The sequence below is a fragment of the Pongo pygmaeus genome, chromosome 2, assembly GCF_028885625.2.
Source record: "Pongo pygmaeus isolate AG05252 chromosome 2, NHGRI_mPonPyg2-v2.0_pri, whole genome shotgun sequence".
Lineage (NCBI taxonomy): Eukaryota > Metazoa > Chordata > Mammalia > Primates > Hominidae > Pongo > Pongo pygmaeus.
Genome location: NC_085930.1, coordinates 52,391,257 through 52,414,943, shown reverse-complemented (window position 1 = coordinate 52,414,943; position 23,687 = coordinate 52,391,257). Strand labels below are relative to the sequence as shown.

Genomic DNA, 23,687 nt, shown 5'->3' with positions numbered 1-23,687 from the left:
AAGAGACAGTGGTCTCACTATGTTGCCTAGGCTGATCTCGAACTCCTGGGCACAAGTGATCCTCCCATCTCAGCCTCCCAAAATACTAGGATTACAGACATGAGCCATCACGCCCCCAACCTCATGAATTTTAATTAGGTTATAGCAGTATAGTAAAAGTCCCTACGGATTGAATTATTTGCTCCCTCATAAGTGTTTTTTCTTTGAATCCTAAGTACACTTATTTTATTGGATTACAGTTTCTGAATCAGTATCCGGGATAGACTGAAAGTTTCTTGAAGTGATAATTGTCTTATTCATCTTTATATCCCCTGTTCTTGGAACACATAGTTTGTCCTGAATAAATGCCTATTGAATTGAATCAGCTCAACAAATGAGAAAACTTCTGTTTCTTTCCTTTTTTCTTCCCCAGTTGTTTTTTATTGTGTTCTGCCTTCATGTTTGTGTATTTCCTTATAAGAACATACCATTTTGACAGACAATACATTTTTTCTTTCCTTTTCTATCAAATCTGGACTTAAACAAGACACAACTTTTCATTGTTGTGTTCTGATCACAGGTCCTATCCTGTGGGCATCAATGTCACTATTACTGCAGGCCACTATTACTGCAGTGTAATGTCACTATTACATGCACCCACGATTCTCTGACATGTATGCCACCCTAGCAACGTACTCAAATTTCCAGCAGCAATAGATGAGCTTGTATATGCAGACATGTAAACTCCCAAAAGTACCTGGTAGGATGTTATTAATATACTGTAGAGAATATATAATTCAGAGACACACTGACCTAGGCTTTAATCCTTATTCACATACTGACTAGCTTTGTGACCTTGGGCAAGTTCCTTAGCCTCTCTGAGCCTGCTTCTTCTATTAAAACAAAAAATAGGTATAGTAAGATAACATAAAACAATAGCTGCTTGATAAATGTTAGTCCCCTCTGCTGAGATAGCACCTATGTGGATTGACAGGAAAGCAGGCTGAGTGCAGTCCGGACAGCAGGACAAGTGAACCATAGAGTTAATGGGTCTGCCTGTCTCTTTAATGAGTCAGGGCCAACCTATTTGGCAGGTCTCCTAAGAAAGATGAGCTGCTTTGAAATTCTATCTTGGGCAGAGCTTTGGTTGCTTCTTCATTTCTATGCTTCTGACTTCCCTGCTTACAGCTGGCAGGGACAGCTACTCTGAAAGCTCAGGGGCTGCACGTCTGTGATAGAAGGATGAGCAGCTGCTGCTTGTTAAAGTAGGGGGGTTGTTTGGGAGGCAGGCAAGTGACATAAAAACAGTATATGGAAATCCCCAAACCCCACTGTTAAAATGATGTCAGGGGTCCAAATCATGTCCATGGAGTGACCTCAATGACATTTCTTCTCCAAATACTCTAGCTCTTTCCTTTACTGATTTTTTTCCTCTTAATTTAGAAAGGAGGAAATAAGGTATATATTTGTTGGTCAGATGATTTTAATAAGGTTAAGAAAAAACTGGCTTCCTTCAACATGCCATGCATTTTCATGCCTCTGTGCCCATGCTTCTGCTGCTCTCACCACTAGAAATGCTGTTCTCCCTCTACCTGCCTGGTGAATTCAACCCCTAAACCTCAAATTAGAGGCCAGCCCTTCTTTGCGTCTTCCCTCCCTGATGCCACCTTTCCTTCTAGGCTGCCACCATCCTTCAAAGTTAACTTGGTTATTGTGCTTCACACACTGAACTGCCTTTGTGTGTTGAGGTCTCTTTACCCTAACAGGGTGAAAGTTTCTCTTGAGGATCTTTGATCCCCAAGGGCTTAGCTCATAAAAGGCACTCTAATAAATATTTGTTGAGTGAAAACATCTCCTTCTCACCATATTTGACAATTTCTAATTTCTCATAAATTTTCATCAAGTTATAGCAGCATAGTAAAAGTCCTTATGGATTGAGTCCTTGATTAGTTCTGGGAGATTACTGAGCACCCCGCCTATACTTCAGGGACAATAGGAGTAATGGGAGTAAGTGCTAACCCAGCAGCAGGGAGGAAGAATCAAGGAGTCATTTGGAATCCATAGAGTCACATTTCTTTCCTTCTTTCTTTCTTTATCTTTCTTTCTTTCTTTCTTTTTCTTTCTCTTTCTTTTTCTTTCTTTTCTTTCTTTCTTTCTTTTTCCTTCCTTCCTTCCTTCCTTTTTTTTTTTTTTTGACAGAATCTTGCTCTGTCACCCAGGCTAGAATGCAGTGGCACAATTTTGGCTCACCACAGCCTCTGCCTCCCAGGTTCAAGAGATTCTCGTGCCTCAGCCTCCCCAGTAGCTGAGACTACAGGCACCCACCACCACGCCCAGCTAATTTTTATACTTTTAGTAGAGACAGGGTTTCCACCATGTTGGCCAGGCTGGTCTCAAACTCCTGACCTCAGGTGATCCACCCGCCTCGGCCTCCCAAAGTGCTGCGATTACAGGCGTAAGCCACTGTGCCCAACTAGCATTTCTTAGCCTAATGTTTGCATACTCCAGCTTTACCTCTTGGCAGCCCAAAGTAGATTCCTAGGTTCAACCAGAAGTTCCTTGAAAATTGTCAGACTTCATAGAAGTGTGGAGTTGGGAGTCATGGATCTAGTACTGTACTTCCACTTACTGGCAAACCCCTTGGGACAGAGTATTAAGTTTGACAGACTTGGGTTCAAATCCTAGCTCTGCCACTTAGACCATCTGTGGGAGCTTGTTACCTCTCTGAGCCTCAGTTTCTTCCAGATCTAGAAAGAGAATAATATTTATTTTGAAGGATTGTTGTCACAACTAACTTATAAGTGTATAAAATGCCTAATATAGGTTTGGTACTTCATGGGTGTTTAATAGGTGGGAATTATAATTTGGAAACACTGGAGTGGGTGGGATGATGATCTGGGCAATGTATTATTATTTGTTTACTATTAGCAGATCCACATATATGCAGGGGAAAGCCAGCTTAGAATTCAAAAAGCCACTTTACATAGCTACTTTTGTTAAATGGATGTCAAATACATAATGATATTTGCAGTGTGACTTAATAAAGGCCTTCAGGGGGTTTTCCAGCTTTCACTGTTAGGATTTTTTCTGATAATAGTCCCATACTTTCCTACTCTGATGTGTCCTCACTCAGGAGCACTGTCTGGCTCTCCCCATAGGGAGCTCGGGACAGTTTCCTGCCTGAGGTGTTCAGGTGAATTCTGTGCTCACTTTTCTTTTCTCTCTCTTTGTCTGTCTCTCTCACCCTGAGGTCTTATCTTGTCCTCTGGGAGGTATGTTAAGTGCTCTGCCAGGCTGCCTGTGCCTGGCCTGTTTTTTCTCACTGCCAGTACCTCTTGGATTCCAATTCCAAACATGGTATCCATCTGGGGTCACCCTTTCTTCCGGTGCCAAGAGAGAACACATTCCAAATGGAACACAAGTGTGCCTCCCATGCTGGCTCTCCTCATTCTGCTTGGGAAAAACCGAGAGCAGGATGTGGCCGCGTCATCCCACACTGCTGGACTTTTCGGTCCTGTAGTGCTACTTTCCCTTGGGACTATTTAGGTTTTTCTGCTAAGAAACAAATTTGAAGACTGTCCCAAGAAACATGGAACCAAGGAAGCTTGCCAGAGCTCTGCAGGGAGAGCCAGAGCCTTGCTGAGACAGCGGGGGTGGTGGAGAGGTGGGGGAGTGGGGGAGAGGGGGAGAGAGAGAGAGAGAAAGAGAAAGAGAGAGGTTTTTAAATTCTCCATGAAGTGTACTATGTTCCATCATTCCTTCCCAAAGCCACTAGAAGCATTCCTTCTAGGAAAGGTGGAGTCGGTGGTGAGAAGCCGGAGGTGAGAAGACCCCTGAGCGGACGGATTCATTCATTTTCTGAATTTCCTATGTGAGGACAGTATTAGAGCTCAGTGAGGCTTTGAGAGGCCCCAAAGATGAGCGCCAACAGCAGCAGAGTGGGCCAGCTTCTCTTGCAGGGTTCAGCGTGCATTAGCTGGAAGCAGGATGTGGAAGGGGCTGTCTACCACCTAGCCAACTGCCTCTTACTCCTGGGCTTCATGGGGGGCAGTGGGGTGTATGGATGCTTCTATCTTTTTGGCTTCCTGAGTGCAGGTTACCTGTGCTGCGTGCTGTGGGGCTGGTTCAGTGCCTGTGGCCTGGACATTGTTCTTTGGAGCTTCCTGCTGGCTGTGGTCTGCCTGCTCCAGCTGGCACACCTGGTATACTGCCTGCGTGAGGACACCCTCTCTGAGGAGTTTGACCTCCTCTACAAGACGCTGTGCCTGCCCTTGCAGGTGCCCCTACAGACATACAAGGAGATTGTTCACTGCTGCGAGGAGCAGGTCTTAACTCTGGCCACTGAACAGACCTATGCTGTGGAGGGTGAGACACCCATCAACCGCCTGTCCCTGCTGCTCTCTGGCCGGTAAGCTACTCTATCCATTGCCCAGAATTTCTTTCCCCAGCCCACACTTCTCATTTCCTAGTGTGTCCCTTTCCATTTCATGTCCCTTTCCATTTCGTGTCCCCTTCCATTGAGGGAAGGATGTGACAAGTCAAACAATCCAAAACAGATTTTTCTAAGAGTGGGGTTGCTTCCTCTTTCTTGGCATTTTCCAAGAAGAAACCAGTTCATGAGGCATCTTTGTTGGCAAGAATGATTGTGTGTGCACTTGCTGCTGGAAGGTGTGCAGTGTGTGTGTCTTGAGCCTGGGCCTTAAATAACCCCTCTACCATCACCACACACATATCAGTGTGTCATGCCTAAGCTGCAGCAATATCTCTGTAAGCTTTGAAAAACTAACATTTCAATAAGGTTAATCTGTTCCTTATTCAAATTCAACATTTGCTAAGCACCAACTATATTCAGGGAACAATGCCAGAAATGGGAGGTCGGGGTAGGGGGGTGGTTCTCATAACCCCTGTTCCCTGCCAAGGCATCAAGGAAACAGCCCCACTTGTGTTTGGGGTACCTGTATGTAGCCAGGTAGGGAGAGTGAATACCCCTTGCCCACCTTTCCATTTCCAGTTGTTCTGTTGAGGTTCTTGCAGACTAAGAAGTCAAGTACAGTACTGTAAATCTGCGGGCCCAACAATGGGAGAAGAGAAGTGATACACCTATCTCATCAAGGCTTTTGTGGAAGCACTGCCTCTTTTGGAGAAGGCTGACAGTCAGATATGGGCAGAAATGGTCTTAGTCAGGATCACTGTATGCCCAGTCAACCTGGATGTGAATGTTGGGCATTGATTTCTTCTGAGAAAACATCACGGGGCTCTGTGCTACACACTTAGTAGGCAATTGTGGATTTTTTGATACTGCCCTAGTGGCTCTTGAGCCCCACAACCCCCACTCCACCAGCTTTCTTGAGACCAGGAGAATGTGGTAGAAAAGGTAAGATGGCAATTAGAAGGCTCCAATTCCAAGAAAAAAAAAACCAAAAAAACCAAATCCAGATAATACTGCCAACCACACAATGGAGAAAAAAGTTTGACAATGATGCTAATGGTACTACAACTATCACTAATAGTAATAATACATGTTTGTGTATTCATTTATAGAACCTGAAGTATCATGTATATATGTTTTGATTTTGTTTGAACTCAGAGGTCCTGGGTTGAGTGAGCTATGAGGGGAGACATTTTGTGAGGGTACATTTCATTTAATTTATTGGTGAACTGAAAGGGTAAACCAATGTGATTATTTGTAAACAAATATAGGTGTAAATACAAATACATATAACTATTGTGAAAATGTTTGCACCTATAGTTCCATGCTTAAAGACAATTTAGGGAACTTGCTCATTCATGAGACCCATGATGTTATAGCTCGTCTGTTCAAAGGAGGAAATTGAGACCAGCAGAAGTGCTCCCTCCAGTGTAGGGTGCCCATTTGCTGGAAGCATGTATGGTTACTGTATAGTTCACGTAGGATAGATTTACTGTGAACTTGTATAAGATCACTTCCCAGTGAAGGGGAGAGGGGGGCTTGCCCTTGGTGTAGCTTTTCCTGGTATACTTAGCATCAAAAGGCCGAGTCAGAAATTAGACAATTTTGATTTTTTTTTTTCCTGCCTTTCAAGGTTTGGAGTAAGAGTTTTGTTATCTTTCAGTGTCACCCTGTCTCAGCTTTGCTGAGCTGGACATAGAGGAAAAGGCTTCTAGTCTATGACTGGGCTCTAGTTTTAAAGGAGAATCGCTGAACCTTGGGCTGGTACAGTAAGGGACCAAACATCTCAAAGCAGCAGACAAGAGCTTTGTGCCAGGAAGTGGGGACTCTTGTGCAGACTTCCACATCTCACATGCACACTGTTCTCTAGAATCCTTCACTCAAACCTCAGAAGTCTTTTTGTTTTATTTTAATAAAGGAAACCAATCTCTTTCAAAACTCAGAGAGGCAAAGTTATTTTCTCAAAGTCTGTCACCCTGTTAAGCAGTACTTAACTTAGACGTTTCTCTCATGTAAAATTCAAAACACAAACTTCCATATATACAACCCCCTGAGCAGGCAACTAACTATCTAAGCTATTCATATAGGAGAAGATCATCCATCTTCCAGTAGATCAAGAAGGAAGAAGAAACAGATGATAAAGGGCACAGCATTCCAATTTAAATGGCTTCAGCGAGCCACGAAGATCATTAGACATTATCTACACTCTACGGTTGTCACTCTTTGGTGGCTTGCCTGGGTGGCCGAAATCCTCGCCTAAGGATTTGACATGTACTGCAGCAGCGCCATTCTCTTCTGCTGTCTTCTTTTCCTATAGAAGCTTTTCAGTGAGGTTTCGATCCCCTTTTATGGTGACACAAGTGAGTTTGTTCGTTTGTTTCCTTTGTTCATGTATTCATCCTTACTTTCTTGCTTCCTTCTTTCCTTCTTTTCCCCCTTCCATACATATTTATTCAGAGTCTTGAATAAAGCTCCTGTCTTCCAGCTTTAGGTTGTCAGATAATAGGTGCAATTGTTTTTTTAATTGGTGATGGTCTTTGGTAATTTGTATACACGCATATATACCTAGGCATTCATTAAGAGCAAGGCTCAGGAGTGCTGATATCCCATTGGCCAGGACTTATCACTTGCCTATGCCTAGCAGCCAGGGAAGTAGAGAAATGTTGATTTTTGCTCTGCAGTCATGTGTCCAGTTAAAATCTAGCACCATTAAGGAAGAGAAGAAAGCAGATACTGGAGAACAGACTGCCACACTGGATTTCCCAGATCTTTGTTCATTCCCATCTTTATCTGCTTCTCAATACCCTTTGCATCCCTCAAAATTCAGCTCAAATGTCATCTCCTTCGAGAGGTCTGCTGCCCAAAGAGAACCAATCTCTCTCTCTCCTCTGTTACTGTTCCACAATAGCACCTATCACATTGACTTGCAGCCAGTTATTTATGTGCCTGTGACTTCCACTAAATTGTGAAATCCTCAAAGACAAAGACCAGATTGTGCCCATCTCTGCATTCCCAGATTTCCAGCAACATGGGAGATGCTCCAGGAATATTTGTTTAGCCAATAAACCTCCAGAAATAATGGAAGGATATCTCCCCCAAATGAACAAGGTGTACCTTAGAGACCTTTTTCATCTTCCCCCTTTGCCTAATAGAGGCACCCCATTGCCTGATATAACTCACTTTAGAAGAGAGATTAAAGATGGAACTCTGAGTTTTCTGGGTGGGGTTTGGGTGAGGGGAAGGATAAAGCCCATACTGGATTCTAATCTTCCAGATGTGGCCTCACATCTGAAATATACTCCCTGTCCTCAGGCATCATCAATGACATGCCATCAGTTCTAACAAGTTCTCACGGAATGCAGTCTTTCTATCCTGCAGGGGCAGAGCACTAGGCTAGGTACAGCCACAAGGGTACAAAGGCAGCAAGTAGCAATAGTAAGGCTCCTAACCCCGTAAGTTGTGAAACCAAGCCTGTGGTCATGGGCAAGTCAAGGGCAGTTGTTTAACCTGTTGGTAGTGTGGGATAAGAATATTCATAAAATTAAAGCAAATAATTAGGATTTCTGGCTGCAGCCACAGTAACCCACTCTAGCCAACAGAAGGGGGAAAAAGGGTCTTTATTTAAAAAGATACAAGGATTTCTTATGAAACTCAAGGAAAGACATGCACCTGAGCCTCAGGTAGTACTAGAAACAAGAACATGTCCTACTAGGACATTTTATGTGATTTCAAGTTTATTTTCTCTATAGCCAGTTGGGACCCATGCTTTTCAAAGTCTGAGTTACGTGATAAAAAAAAATTTTTTTTAGTTCCTCTAGGGAGGAGTGTGTTAGTTTTGTTAATGCCTGATAATTGTCCCCATCCAAGCCATGATTTACACTCAATTCCATTTCCAAATTCCCAGAGAAGCAGTTTGATTGGCTCAGCTTGAGTCAGGCATTCACTCTAGGACCATCAACTGGATAGGGTGTGTGGGATCTCATTGTCTAAAGAAACAAGCTGTTATTGTCACCTATGGTTAGAGAGGTCCGGGAAGGGGTCATGCTAGGAGAGTCCACTACCATCTACCCAAAGCTCTAGTAATAGGGTGGCAACACAGTGTTGTGCTAAGAACATAGAATTTTAGTTCTGCCACTGGATCGCTATGTAACCTTAAGCTTGCCACTCAACCCTTCTGAGCACCAGTTTCCTTAGCTATAAAATACAGAAAAGAATAATCTACCGTGAGGTGTTGTGAACATTATATAAGAGAACACTGGTCAAAGTGTCTAGCAGAGTCTGGCATATAGTGGACTTGCCACTTCCTTCAAAGTCTACAAAGTGGTTAAATGTAAGCATGAATCTTCATGTAGCTAATGGGAAGGGAGAAAGGAGAATCTGTGGAGCAGTGGCATCCAACAGAACTTTCTGTGATGACAGAAACATTCTAGATCTATGTTGTACAACATGGTAGTCACAGGCCATATGTGGCGATTGAGCACCTATAATGTGATTAGGTAAGGAACTGAATTTTTAATTATATTTAATTTTAATTAATGTAAATGTAAACTTAAATAGGCAGCAGAGTTCTTTTCTCTTTTTTTGATACAGAATCTTGCTTTTTTGCCGAGGCTGGAGTGCAGTGGTGTGATCTCAGCTCACTGCAACCTCCACCCCCGAGTTCAAGTGATTCTCCTGCCTCAGCCTCCCAAGTAGCTGGGATTACAGGCACCCGTCACCATGCCTGGCTAATTTTTGTATTTTTAGTAGAGATGGGGGTTTCACCATCTTGGCCAGGCTGGTCTCGAACTCCTGACCTTAGGTGATCCACCTGCCTCAGCCTCCCACAGTGCTGGGATTACAGGTGTGAGCCACCACGCCGGGCCAGCAGCAGAGTTCTTGAGCAGTAGTTTCTATCCTGGCTACACATTAGAATCACTGGGGAGATGTAAATACTAATAATATCCAGTTCCTACCTAGAGAGATTCTTGTTTAATTGCTCTGGGACAAGGCCCAAGCCTAGGTGCTTTTTTTAAAAGCTTCGCTGGGACTTCTACTCTGCAGCCTGAAATTGAGAACCACCAGTAAGGAGAAGGAGGAGGAAAATGAGGGTTCAGGAAGTCTCAATGGGTTCCTTTTCTGAACTACTTGCATGTAGTAACTAGGCTGGCTAGTCTAGCTTTGGGTTTTACCATGCTTTAGGCAAAGTATTTCTACAGGAAGATTCATGTTAATCAGTGACACCTAATTTCAGCATTAGGTGGCTTGGAGAGCCATTTTCCTTTTCCCACATAATCTCTTCTCTTCCCTTGCCAGGGTTCGTGTGAGCCAGGATGGGCAGTTTCTGCACTACATCTTTCCATACCAGTTCATGGACTCTCCTGAGTGGGAATCACTACAGCCTTCTGAGGAGGGGGTGTTCCAGGTAACAGGGAGCCTGGTGGCAGCACCGCCTCACCCCGTCCCACTGTAGCCCAGCAATATCCGTGCCTCCATGTTTCCCCTCTCACATCTGTCCTTCGCACCACTGCCAGTGTGAAACTACAAGCAGGGGCACTCTTCCTCTGTGAAAAGAGTTCCTGGGCTCCTAGCCATAGTTGAGGTAGGGTAGGAAGATTCTGGCCCCTGGGTAGACCATGTTACTTGTATGCTTAAACTCTTCTGGAAGACCCTAGTGCCACAACATGAAAACCCACACTCCTTATAGGGTAACTTAAACCTTTTAGTGCTCTCTAGTCACATTTCCAGCTCTCCCTCCTTCATATTTTTTGCTCATACTAGCCATGCTGAACCACTAGTACTTCCCTAAACACACCACATTGTTTTGCAGCTCTATGCCTTGGCCCCTACTCTCCCCTCTGAAATGCATTTCCCCTTCTAGATGAGACCATGGCACCTCACTTCCTCTGTGAAGCCTGCTTCCACCCCATAGCCTCACCAGCTTCCACCCCACAGCCTAGCACTCCTGTGTGCCTGTTCTAGTCCTTTTACTTATGCTAACTGGTGCACATCTTGCTGTCTGTTCTAATAATCTGATCTCCTTTCTGTCTTTTGCACAGTTAACTCTTTGAAGTAAAAATCTAGGCTTTCCCCTCTCTGTTCCCAGACTCTAAAGGAAAGTACCTGGGGCACAGCAGCTGTTCAGTAAAGAATTGCTTGCCGGATGCAGTGGCTCACTCCTATAATCCCAGCACTTTGGGAGGCTGAGGCAGGCGGATATGAGGTCAGGAGATTGAGACCATCTTGGCTAACACGATGAAACCCTGTCTCTACTAAAAATACAAAAAATTAGCTGGGCATGGTGGTGGGCACCTGTAGTCCCAGCTACTCGGGAGGCTGAGGCAGGAGAATGGTGTGAGCCCGAGAGGCAGAGCTTGCAGTGAGCCGAGATTGCGCCACTGCACTCCAGCCTCGGTGACAGAGCGAGACTCCGTCTCAAAAGAAAAAAAAAGAATTGCTGAACTGGTTTGCCACTGGGCAGCTGGTGTCCCAGAGGACTCCATGCGGCATTCACATACATGCTCCAATGCAGGTGCCTGGCTGCCTGGCCCCTACCCTTCTAATCTCTGCCAATCCCTCAGGCTTTGGTCACTTTCTTTGTAACTCTCACTTATTGAATGGCTAGCATGTGGCAGGTACTACATATCATATTGCCTCATTGATTCTCATAACAGCTCTATGGGCTGAATATGATTATTACTCCATTTAACAACTGAGGAAACTAAGGCCCAAAAACATCAAGTAATTTGCCCAGGGTCTTCAGCTAGAAAGTGACAAAGCCAAGTTGCCTGGATCTACCATTTCTGTTCTTTATTAAAATGGGAGGGTCACCAGAAGAGTGGAGTTTACACACACATACACACACACGCACACGCGTGCACACACACGCACACACACTCACTCACCCTTTTAAGGACTCCCCTGCCTGGATAGTTTGCTGGACCTAGAAACACTGGGTTCCATGTGTCTCCTACTACTTTTATCAGGGAGTCCCTCAAGCCAACATATGAGCCAACCCCGGAACAGACACACACCGGGCAGTGCTACCCGGCAGGGCCTGCTTCCGCCCCCACCCTGACACTTGGCTCTGTGATGATGGAGCCTGAGAGGCAGTCCTGATCCCACTGCCAGGATCACCAGCCACAGACCCGCTTCCCGGAACTCCCTCCACACACCCTCCCTAACTAGTCCAGAAACCTTCTTCAGGAACTCTCTCAGGCACATGGGAACCTCCAGGAGGGCTCAGTCAGGACCTGAGCCAGCTGGACCAGGCCTCTTTCTGACACTGACACGGAGGAACAGGTGGTGGGTAAGCCGGGTGTCCTCCCCTAAGTTACGCTCAAGAGGAAGGGCTGTAACCCCACATGGCCTCTCAGCCTGGAACGTAGGTATGGTCATATTCCTCCCATTTATATTTTTTAGCATGTACCTCCTTTGGGAGCAATGAGAGCCATACATTTGCTATTGGCTGTGTAAAGTCCCATTTCCTCTTTGCAAATGTCAAGTGTTATCTTAAGTTACAGTTAATCCTGTCCTTGCCTTTTGCAATTACATAGTCTTTGTTGACTGAGAGCAATCCACAGTGACAGCCTAAATTATAATTCACATTGTACTTAATACAAATCAATCAGCATTCCACCACACCTCTCGACAATTCAATTAAGTCATAATTCATTTTGTGTGTTCGGCACTGTGACACTCATTAGTCACCAAGAACAGCACAGGAGGGATCACACAGAAATCATCACTGTTTTTGTAATTTGCATCCTCTCTTACTGGACCTAAGTCCTATTTACATAGGTTATCTCATTTAATTCATTCAGCCAACATCTGAGGTGAGTATTAAAAAAAAAAGCTAAATACTTCTCAAAACGTTACAACAGATATGTCTATATATATGGGAGAACCAATCAAGAAGCAGATTTCAGGAGGACCTTTGGGGAAGGATTTTATACAGTACATGAGAAAGCAACATTAGAGGCTGGGCGCGGTGGCTCACAACTATAATCCCAGCACTTTGGGAGGCCGAGGCAGTTGGATTATGAGGTCAGGAGTTTGAGACCAGCCTGGCCAACATGGATGGTGAAACCCCATCTCTATTAAAAATACAAAAATTAGCCAGGGTGGTGGCAGGTGCCTATAATCCCAGCTACTCGGGAGGCTGAGGCAGGAGAATTGCTTGAACCCGGGAGGTGGACATTGCAGTGAGCTGAGATCACGCCACTGTACTCCAGCCTGGGTGACAGAGCAAGACTTCGTCTCGAGGGGCGGGGTGGGGGGGGGGGGGGAGAAAGTGACATTAGGTTGTTTTGCAATATACAAGATTGGCTGTCTTCCCTTGATTCATTTATTCACTTCAGTAATATTTATTGAAAACTTAGTATATACCAGGCACTGTTAAAAGGGCTTGAAATATATCAGTGAACAGAACAGATGAAGGTCCCTCCCCTCATGCAATTTACATTCTAATGGGGGAGACAAAAAGCCATAGGCATAATGAATAAGTAAATTATATAATATGTTAGAGGATAATAATTGCTAGTTAAAAAAAAAAAACCTAGAGTAGTGTAAGGGAGATATGGTTGCAATTTTAAATACGGTGGTCATGGAAATCCTTGTTAAGCAGGTAACATTTGAGCAAAAACCTGAGAGAGGTGACAGGTGAGGTCTGTGAATATCTGGGAAAAGCATATCAGACAGAGGAAAGAGCCAGTGCAAAGGCCCTGAAGTGGGGCCAGTGTGTTTGACACACAGAAAGGAGAACAGTGGACCTGGAATGGAGAGAGGAAGGGGAGGGAATAGCAGGAGAGAAAGTTGGAGAGGTGACAAGGTAGCAAGATCATGTAGGGCCATAGCATATATTGTCTAGATACAGCCAAAAGGATTTTCTAAAGGGCTGGATATAGTATGTGAGAGAAAGAGAAGATCAAGGAAGACTCTAAGGCTTTTGGCCTGAGCAACTGGATGGGTGGTGCTGCTGTCAACTGAGACAAAGAAAGCTGCAGGTAGAGCTGCTTTCGGGGGACTAGAAAGTTCAGTGTTTGATGTTAGGTTTGCATCATCTGTGGACATTTGAATGGAGATGCTGCATAGGCAACTGGATATTTAAGTCTGGAATTCAGGAATGAGATCTGGGCCTGAGACATAAATTTGGGAGTTAGTTGTGTGCAGATGATATTAAAAGCCATTGGATAGGATGAGCTCACCAAGTGAGTGTGGATGGAAGAGGGAATGGTTCAAGAGCGGAGCCCTGGGATACTTTAGTGGTGAGGAGTTGGAGAAGAAAAGAGGAAGCAGCAAAGGAGCTTGAAAAGGAACAATCATGAGATTGGATCAGGAGTGTATGGCATCCTGGGAACCAAGTGAAGAAGATATATCAAAGAGGAAGGGGAAATTGATGGATGCCATGAAAACTGACCATCAGACTCAGCAGCTTAGAGGTCATTGGTGACCTTAACAGGAACAGTCTTTGTGGACTGCTAGGGACAAAGTCTTATTGGTTTAAGAGAGTGAGAAGAGAGGAATTGGAGACAGTTAAGTATAAACAGGTTTTTTTTTTTCTTCATGAGTTTTGCTAAAAAGGGAAGCAAATTAGTGGAGTGATAGCTAGCCAGGGAAGTGAGGTCAAGAAAAAGAATTTTTATTTGTAAAATTTTGTTTTATTTTAAGATGGAAGAAGTACAGCATATTTCTAAGAAGGTTCACAGTCTTTGTGTTTGGCTTTAAGACATTATTTACATTCGGCTTAGTTCTTGCTCAAACACACGTGCTTCATATTTGGTACTCTGATTTCTTGTTTGGGAATTGTTCATAAGTACATCTAAGGTACAGGCCATGGCAGATGTGACAAGTACTTGCTGAACTATTAGTAATGGACAGATTGTATTATTTTCAGAATTCTTTCTTATGAGGCAAGAGAGATTAAGTAATTTATCTGACATCATACAACTGATAGAGGTAAAGCAGAAACATGAAACCACTTCTGGCCTCGATAACGTAGTTTAGGTCCTGATTGCAGTACTAACAATTAGTGGGGAAAAGTTGAGAGGAGGAAATGAATAAAGGATGTGGGGGAGGGGTATAGCAGAAAGGAAGGAAGAGAAGAGGAGGATAGTGGGAGATCCAGTAGGCAATGCAGGACTGAAAAGGATTATATATAATCTCTAATAAAGAATGTTCGGAAAACTACCCTACTTTCAATTTCACAATTCATATAAAGTGCTTAACACAACGCCTGGCACCTCTTGACAAATATTAGCTGCTAACATCATTATCATCATCATTTCCACTGTCTCCATCCACAAAAATATGTCATGAACTCTGCCAGCCCAAAGTATTAGGGTCAATTAGATTATTAAAAATTGTGTGATTCTGCACCCTTTTCCTGCACTGTCCTAAGCATGTTTCCATTTTAACCCCAGCTTTACCACTCATCATTATTGTAACAAGGATTTATCAAGCACCTGCTGCATGCTAGGCACACGTTATTGCTTATTTCCCATGCAAGTGTAATTTAGCTTTGCATCATGGGCACATAGTGCGTACTCAGAAATTCCTAGATGAATAAACAAATGGAGAATGGGGTGCCCTTTGATTTTCTACCCTTTAGAGTTTGTCTTCCACTACGCCCTTTTTCTGATTTCTGTCATCAGATCCTTTTGGTTACTTGAAGTGGCCAAGTTACGAGCAATTTCATGGACCTGAATCCCAGGCCACATGATGTAGCTTGGCATACCTCATCAGAAGCTTTTTCTCAAACTGAACTTTCCAACTCTTTTTGTATCCCTACCCCAATCTTATCCTTCCTCATTCTTAAAATGAATAGTTGTCAGCATTTCAACCACTCTTCAGAGCACAAGAAGGCCCCTTCTTTCTCTATCTCAAAATCATAAGACTCAGAACCTTCTACAGTCATTAGTGGCATTAGCCACGGAACCACAGAATTAGAGCTGAGGAAAGTGGATGTGGAAACTGAGGCTCCAGGAGGTGATGGGTGAGTGAGTGAATGGCTGATCCCAGGGCTCCTGACACAGGACACCCCCATATCAGTGCACACAAGTGAAAGTCATCCACTAGACTCCTCTAGGCAAGCCCATAGAGGGGTACTCCCACACAGCTTCTTCAGTAAAAGTACAGCTGTTTGCCTAGTGACTGAATGATCTCTGTGCTCAGCATGGACAGATTTTCTAGTTTAAACTTTTACTGTCTGCTTCTGACCCCTCTCAGGTCACTCTGACTGCTGAGACCTCATGTAGCTACATATCCTGGCCCCGGAAAAGCCTCCATCTTCTTCTGACCAAAGAGCGATACATCTCCTGCCTCTTCTCGGCTCTGCTGGGTTATGACATCTCGGAGAAGCTCTACACTCTCAATGAAAAGCTCTTTGCTAAGTTTGGGCTGCGCTTTGACATCCGCCTTCCCAGCCTTTACCATGTCCTGGGTCCCACTGCTGCAGATGCTGGACCAGAGTCCGAGAAGGGTGATGAGGAAGTCTGTGAGCCAGCTGTGTCCCCTCCTCAGGCCACACCCACCTCTCTCCAGCAAACACCCCCTTGTTCTACCCCTCCAGCTGCCACCAACTTTCCTGCACCTCCTACCCGGGCCAGGTTGTCCAGGCCAGACAGCGGCATCCTGGGTGAGGACTCCACCAGTCTGGTGCTGGAGGATTTTGAGGAGGTGTCAGGATCAGAATCGTTTATGGATTATAGGAGTGATGGGGAGTACATGAGGTGAAGGGAGAACTAACATGGGCACAGCCACCGGCTCAGGATCCTATGTAAGTACTCAGAAGGCAGCCGCTGCGCATTCCTGTCAACGGCTGGCCTTAACTCAGCTTGTTAGGGCAAAAAAAAATTGTTCGTGGAACACCTCCTCTTAGAGGACTCACAGAAATGGCATTAACCCAACTTTGAAGATAGCAACTCACTCCAGGTGCATGCAAGGCATGAAGGGATTTTAAAAACTCATTCATTATTAACTCGATTGCATTTTGGAAAGTGGGCTGGTTGATATGTTGAGCAGGAAGGTAGATTGCTGGTTTTTTGCAAGTTTATTCTAATAGCTGAGGCCACAGCTGGAGCTAAAGGGGCTTTTATTTGTGGCATGCATTTTAAAAGAAAAAGAATGTGGCAGGGTTCTAATTCTGATTGCTTGTCTTTCCTGGTATAGAGCCCGTCCTGGAAAGCAGTTATTATTTAGCCTAGACTGGGCAGGCATCTCTGTTAAAATTGCATATTTTAAAGAGGATTGTGATTATGAGCTAATAGCTCAGGGAGGAAAATGTCCTCATCTTGCTTTCCTCTCACCCAGTGGAGAATGTGTTTGTTGATCACACAGACAAAGGACTAGATACTGCTATGATTAAATGTTACTATGATCAGATAGGTATATGGCAGCCTGGCTTTCCCCAGTCACCCACATCTGCAGGAGGTAGGATGTGCATAAATCCTGGAGGGCCTAACAGTGCGTGCAGGATTTCCCTCACAGAATTTCCCTCACCAGAGAGTCTACAAGAAAGGCTGTGCCCAGTGGTTCTGGGAAATTGCTCTCATGTTCCCCCGGCTGCCCTCACAATGCTGTGACGTTTTTCTCTGTAATTCCACCCAACCATGATGTAGGCCTGAATTTCCTGAGGAAAATCTCATTGTTCCCAATTTGGAAGGCGCTTCCCACAGTTTTTTAGAAAGCACCAATAAATTACTTGAGAAACTAGCCCAGTGAGGAAGGCCTCCTGAGTACATGAAATGAATGAGTGAATGTTTGTCTATTTTGAAAAACAGGTTATATAAACGATGAAAGAGGCCATAGAGATGACTGATGAAAGGTTAGAGATTTAGTTTTGTAGATACGGAATTTACAATCTCCTGTGTTACCAGCATCCTTAGAACCATAGTTCAGCTGATTCTGACATAATTCCAAGGATCAATCTAATACCCCAGATCACTTTGTTGAATTCCCCCAAGTGTGCATTGACCACTTTGATCACTCCTTTCCCTCTGTGCAGCTGTTCACCTTCCTACTTGTTCATCCTGCATCCACGCATGCTCCTTATGTCCTATGGATCCCTCTTGGTCCAACTTGCCCATCCACCTATACACTCTCTCTTCGACTCACAGCAGCTCTCTGTTTTCTCATGTTGTTCTTCCTGGTTTTCTTCTCTTTTCTTGGTTCTATTTTTCTCTTCTTTCTTCTCCAATTTCTTCTCAGTCCTTGATTGCCTCAATTTGCTATTCTTTTCTTTTTTCCTTTTCTTTCTTGAGACAGGGTCTCACTCAGTCACTCAGGATGGAGTGCAGTGGCATGATGTCGGCTCACTGCAACCTCTACCTCCAAAAGCTCAAGCGATCCTCCCACCCCAGCCTCCCAAGTAACAGAAATTACAGGCACATGTCGCTGTGCCTGGATAATGTTTAATTTTTAAATTTTTTTGTAGAGACAAGGTCTCCCCATGTTGCCCAAGTTGTTCTCGAACTCCTGGGCTCAAATAATCCTCCTGCCTTGATCTCCCAAAGTGCTAGGATTACAGGCATGAGCCACCATGCCTGGCCAGTTTGTTGTTCTTAAGTGTCCATTTTTTATGTCTTCTCAGTTCATTTCTCCCTCTTCACTTGTCTCTTGTTTTCTTCCATTTTATTGTTCATATATTTATCTCTCCTATTACCTCCTTTTCTCTTTTTCCCACTTTTTTTGCCTTGCTGTATCTATTCTTCCTCCCAAACACCCTGTACCCCCATCTTATTAGTTTTTAATCCTAACGCTTCCAGAGATCAGTACTTTTCCCTCTGCCTATAAAGAAAACCATTCAAGTGAAAGTGTAAAATCCCCAGCTTTAGGAATGTTTTCCAAACATCAGGAGGCAGGCAGCATGGTAAATGAGAAAGAGACCAGGACTGGGAGTCCAAAGTCCTGGCTTCTATGTCTGGCTTTGCTACTAATCAAATATATGACTTTTTGCAAACCATACAACCTCACTAAACCTTACTTTCTTCATTTGAGCGTGTTGGACCAGCTGTCCCCAGGAACCCCCTTGGATTGATCTGAGAAGGCAAGGATAAGTTTTTCAAAGGAAGAAAAGAGGAGTAGTCAGTCCGCAGTTCAGTAGACACAAGCCCCAGGACATCTGAGTGTCTTTCAGCAAGAATTCTCTGTGATATTTCACTACAATTTCTCTGGCACCTTGGGACTCTCCCAAGCCCTTGTGGTGGTGGGTCTTGCTTAACTAGCAGTTCCCTCCATTCTGTGCCTGTGAAGAATCTATCACCTACCATGTGATTACAGTGCAGATTTTTTTTTCCTTTTCTTTTTTTTTTTTTGTTTTGTTTTGTTTGAGACGCAGTCTCACTTTGTCACCCAGGCTGAAGCGCAGTGGCGCGACCTCGGCTCACTGCAAGCTCCGCCTCCCGGGTTCACTCCATTCTCCTGCCTCAGTCTCCCGAGTAGCTGGGACTACAGGCGCCCGCCACCGCGCCCGGCTAATTTTTTGTATTTTTAGTAGAGACGGGGTTTCACCATGTTAGCCACGATGGTCTCCATCTCCTGACCTTGTGATCCGCCCGCCTCGGCCTCCCAAAGTGCTGGGATTACAGGCGTGAGCCACCGCGCCCGGCCTGCAGTGTGGAAATTTTATGACAGAGGAGATCACAACTCAGTCCCCAAGCCCTCAACCCTTAATACATACTATCGTATGAAATGCCTTTTTCCAAATTCAGCCTTTTCTAAAACTCAAGATGAGAAAACTGCTGATGAGGCTCACTTTCTAAAATATCGGAATTTGCAATATAGGGAGAATAGTTTTTCATGTTTCTTTGTTTAAGCAATAGAGAGAAAAGAAAATTATGTTGTTTACTTTTCAGGCCATAGAGGTTTTCAGAACAAGTTGAAAACATGATCAAATTAGCTAAACTTCTGACAGTTTTCAATGTAGTCTGTGATCATGGGATAATTTAGCCTCAGTTCTTTTTCTGGAATTGTGTTTTGGATGTTTGGTTTGACTTATTTACCATCAAACTTGCCGTAAGGTTATTGATCTAATGAATAAGCATATTCCTTTATGATTGGGAGCAATTTACTATTGTTTCTTTCATAAAGTAGGGCACCATTCACCATCTATTTCCTGGCTCTTTAGTTATCAAAATTTTAAGCTCATTGCTATTCATCCCGGCACAGCACTCATATGAGAGGCATGAAGCTGGCTGAATTCTGCATCATTAGGAATGACATAGCCTCATCACATTGACACCAGTGCTTGTCTCTCACACCAATCCAAATTAAGACCAACTGAAAATAGTCAGAGTTTCCTCTGGAGCTCCTTTTTGAAGAGACATATGTTTTTTAGTCTGGTGGTACCCAGAATTGAACAAAAAATGGGTGCTGCTTCTCTTAACAGGCAAAACTATGCTGCAGGATAATGTATTCATGCAGGGTCTTCCAGCCATACCCCAAATCATCCCTCCCTTCACTAGAATTTTTCTGTTTAATTCTATCGCCATGCTCCACAGGGATCCATTCTGTGTCTTACTTACAGGAGATGCTCAATGAATGAGGGACTTATCTTCTAGAAATACAGCTCTGAGGTAGTCTGTTGCGTGAAATAATGAATCCATTATCACAAAATAAATTGAAAACTGTCTGACATTTGAACAGTTTTTATTTTGTTTCACATTGTTCTGAAAACTATACTGTTTCTTTTCTCCCTATTATTTAAATAAACAAATGATGAACAGATTACAAAATGGAGGACACTCAAGGTAAGGGAAGGAGCCCCTCGACAGGAGGATCAGGACATAGTACCAAGAGCAAGAGAAACGATTCAATAAACACTTACTATTTACTGTATATTTTAGGCATGGTTCTAGGGAATCACATGATAAGTACTTGAAAGAACTGAAAATGTTTTATCTGCAAGAAAAGGGCAAGTGTAATATCTTCAAATTTTAAAAAGAATGTGAATTAGAATTTGACTTAATTTGGTGTAGTTCTTGTGGGCAGAAATTGAATTGAATAGGCTGAAAATTATAAGAAGGATTTTAGCTCAGTGTTGATACTGGATTGCTCATGGGTGGTGAGAGTTACTCATCACTGGAAGAGTTCAAGCAGGGGCCATAAGAAATCTCAGAGATTTTATAAGGTGATTCACGCTCTGGGAAAAGGATGTCTTGGATTATTGCTGTTAGGGTACCTTCTAACTCTAGGATTCTGTGGTTCTAAGATCTGGACTCTAGTCTTGCCACTCACCTGCCATCAAGAACAGGTTCCTCATCTGCAGGACAGGACCAAGATGGCTCTGTCTCCCTTACCGGGTTGCTGTGAGGAGTGATTGTGATAAAATACATAAAGGCAGTTTTTTAGCTGTGAAGCACTAGTTAAACGTGTAGCGTATTTTAAGATTCTGTTGTATGTACAATTGTTTAGCAGTCTCTCTCTCTCTTTCTCTTTCTTTTATCAGAGATAGAGATTTTCCCTCTTATTTCCCCCAGTTTGGCTTTTCAGGGAAGGTGGCAGCTGGCAGAATCCTCTGACAATAAAAGGTACAGCAAAAAGTGGAGGCCTAAAGAAAACATGTGCTAGCTCTTTAGCCCTTGAATAACTAAGTCACACCTCACCCTGCTCTTCTTCATCTGTTTGGGAAGAGGCAGATTAGAGTCACACTTCAACATGCTCTTCCCCTCAGAAGCAGCTGTAAGGTTTTTGGTAGCTGTCAGAGCTAGCAAATAGTGCTTTTCTCACAGAACTACTGGAAAGAGTCCTGGCACGGAAAACTTGCTCTTGAAAGTGGCACGGCCAGAGCAGGGGTCTCTAGAGGGTCGTGCCACCTCTACCTGCCACAGGTTCCATTGTCGGTCAGGTAAGTTAGAGGCAGCAGTTCCCCACCTGCCCTCTGGATCACAGCAGCCTGGGGCTGCTGCTGAGTCATGTTTCCACTTCTGTCTTACAGGCCTCATTTTCCTACCCATCTTTCTGTAAAAATGAAAGTCAGGAGTCTTATGAAACTTACCATTATTCAATACAGGCTTTTGGTTTTTTCTTTAAATTACATAGGGTTAGGTAAGAAGTAGAGTTCTATAGGACGTTCATAGGAAGCAACAAAAGTTGATCTCTTGGTCTCTACAATAAGAGAGAGAGGACTGGGCTAGATACCGTCAAAGCTGACTTGCCCTAGTATTCTAGTATGAAATGATTCAAAGGTACACCTGCCCCTATCATGTCAGGCAATGAGTACAGTTAAGACATTGGGAATTGGTAAAGGAAAAGAAAAAAACTGAAAAGAACCCTTTGAAGTTAGACAAACTGTCCGGAGACATAGTGCTAAAATCCTCCCTCTTTTTCTTTCCACAGCTTCTAGAATTCCTCTCCAGAGCTACTCTCAAGTTACATCCAGGGGACAGGCCCCTTTGGCTCCAACCCACACGCCTGAACTTTAAGGATCATTGGACTATCTTCTCTGTGGCCAGCGCAGCTCTCTTCTATGTTCACAGAATGGCCACTGATAGGCACGCCTCTTTTCCCACCCACTGGAAGGCTCACAGACAAGGTGAGAGAGGACACAGAAGGTGCCAACACTGTCGCTACAGTAAGGACCTGGAGTGACTTTGAGAAATTCACCCTCACAAGCCTTCCTTCAGGAGCAGGCATTGGTAGTGCAGAGGCACAGATTCCATCCTTTACCAGCTGCAGAATCTTGGTCAAGTTACATAGCCTCTGTGAGCCTCATCGGTAAACAGTGGGGGTTATGAAACCCACCTCACAGGGTTGTTGTGAGGATCCAATGAGTTGATTTAGGTAAGCACCTAGCACATGCCGTGGCACCAAGTAAGCACTCAATAAATCACTCAACTCCTTTCCCTATGTTGTTTCTTTGCATTGTCTGAAAGGATCAGTGGAGTCAAAGATCCAGCTTTTCACTGGTGGTTATTTTTTATTTTTCGATTAAGATTCAAATTTATGGAAGTGGAAATTTAAAAACCTCGTTTTCCCTTAGGCTGTGACATTCAACTTACAAATCTCTTTTTCTGTTGATGAACCTAGTATTAAACAATAGTTTTTAGAGCGACTTTTACAAACTTAGTTTTAGGTTTTCTTAAACATCTTAAAGTAGATTATAAATGTAATATATTCTATTTTCCTTTTTCTTTAAATACTTCAACATATATTTCAGTTATCTATTGCTGTGTAATATCAATCCCTAAAATAGTGACTTAAAATTGTCCTAATAATTTATGGTGCTCATGAGTGTGGGACCTGACTGGGCTCAGCTAGGCGGTTCTCACTCAGGGTTTCTCATGTTGTTTCAGTCAGATAGCGGCTCAGTCTAGAATCATCTGTAAGGCTTCTTCACTCACCTGTCTGGGAAGACTCAAACAGATGAGGGCTGAAACAGCTGGGAATCCTTGGGCATCTCTCCCTCTCAATAGTTTTTTCATTTTTGTTGTTGTGTGCTCTTTGTATGACTATACCACAATTTATTTATCCAATCTACAATTGATGGGCATTTGGATAGTTTCCACCTTGGGGCAATTACAAATAGTGCTGCTATGAACACTCTTGTACCTGTCTTTCAGTATACATATGTATACCTTTCTTGGATATATACCTAGGAATGGAATTACTCAAGCATCGGGTATGTAAATACTACCAATTTTTCTAAGTGATTGTACCAATTTACATTTCCATGAGCACTGTATGAGAGTTCCAGATGCTTCTCATCCTCAGCAATAGTTGGCATTGTCGTTTTTTTTTTTTTTTTTCATTTTAGTTATTTGGGCATGTTTAGCAGCATTTTTATTTTCCTGATGGGTTGAGTAGCTTTTCTTTCTTTTCTTCTTCTTCATTTTTTTTTTTTTTTTGGTCATATGGATATCTTCTATTGTGAAGTATCTGTTCTTGTTTCTTTTTCTTGTCTATTGCTCTTTCTTTTTTTTTTTTTTTTAGACAGAGTCTGGCTCTGTCCTGAGGCTGGATGGAGTGCAATGGTGCAATCTTGGCTCACTACAACCTCTGCCTACCTGGTTCAAGTGATTCTCAGGCCTCAGCCACCCGAGTAGCTGGGATTACAGGTGTGCATCACCACACCCAGCTAATCTTTGTATTTTTAGTAGAGATGGGATTTCGCTATGTTGGCCAGGCTGGTCTCGAACTCCTGGCCTCAAGTGATCCATCTGCCTCGGCCTCCCAAAGTGCTGGGATTACAGGCATGAGCCACTGTGCCCAGCCTGTATGCTTTTTCTTATTGACTTAAAGGAGTTATTCAAATAATCAGGTTAAAAGTCCTTCTGTTACTTATTGAGATTATATATATATACTC

General features: G+C 43.6%; 1 protein-coding gene across 2 annotated transcripts; it reads left to right on the top strand.

Moving 5' to 3' along the window:
• Window positions 1-1,337: 1,337 nt before the first annotated feature.
• POPDC2 (popeye domain containing 2) lies at window positions 1,338-22,226 on the top strand. 2 transcript variants are annotated; one of them, XM_054482758.2, is made up of 4 exons: window positions 1,338-4,387; window positions 9,704-9,812; window positions 15,614-16,022; window positions 21,722-22,226. In XM_054482758.2, exons 1-4 carry the CDS (start codon window positions 3,897-3,899, stop codon window positions 21,805-21,807), a joined length of 1,095 nt encoding a protein of 364 aa, XP_054338733.1. In that variant the 5' UTR covers window positions 1,338-3,896; the 3' UTR covers window positions 21,808-22,226. The 2 variants fall into 2 exon arrangements, with proteins under 2 accessions (XP_054338733.1, XP_054338732.1); XM_054482757.2 differs by lacking the exon at window positions 21,722-22,226 and having other exon boundaries at window positions 2,809-4,387; window positions 15,614-16,163.
• Window positions 22,227-23,687: the final 1,461 nt, after the last annotated feature.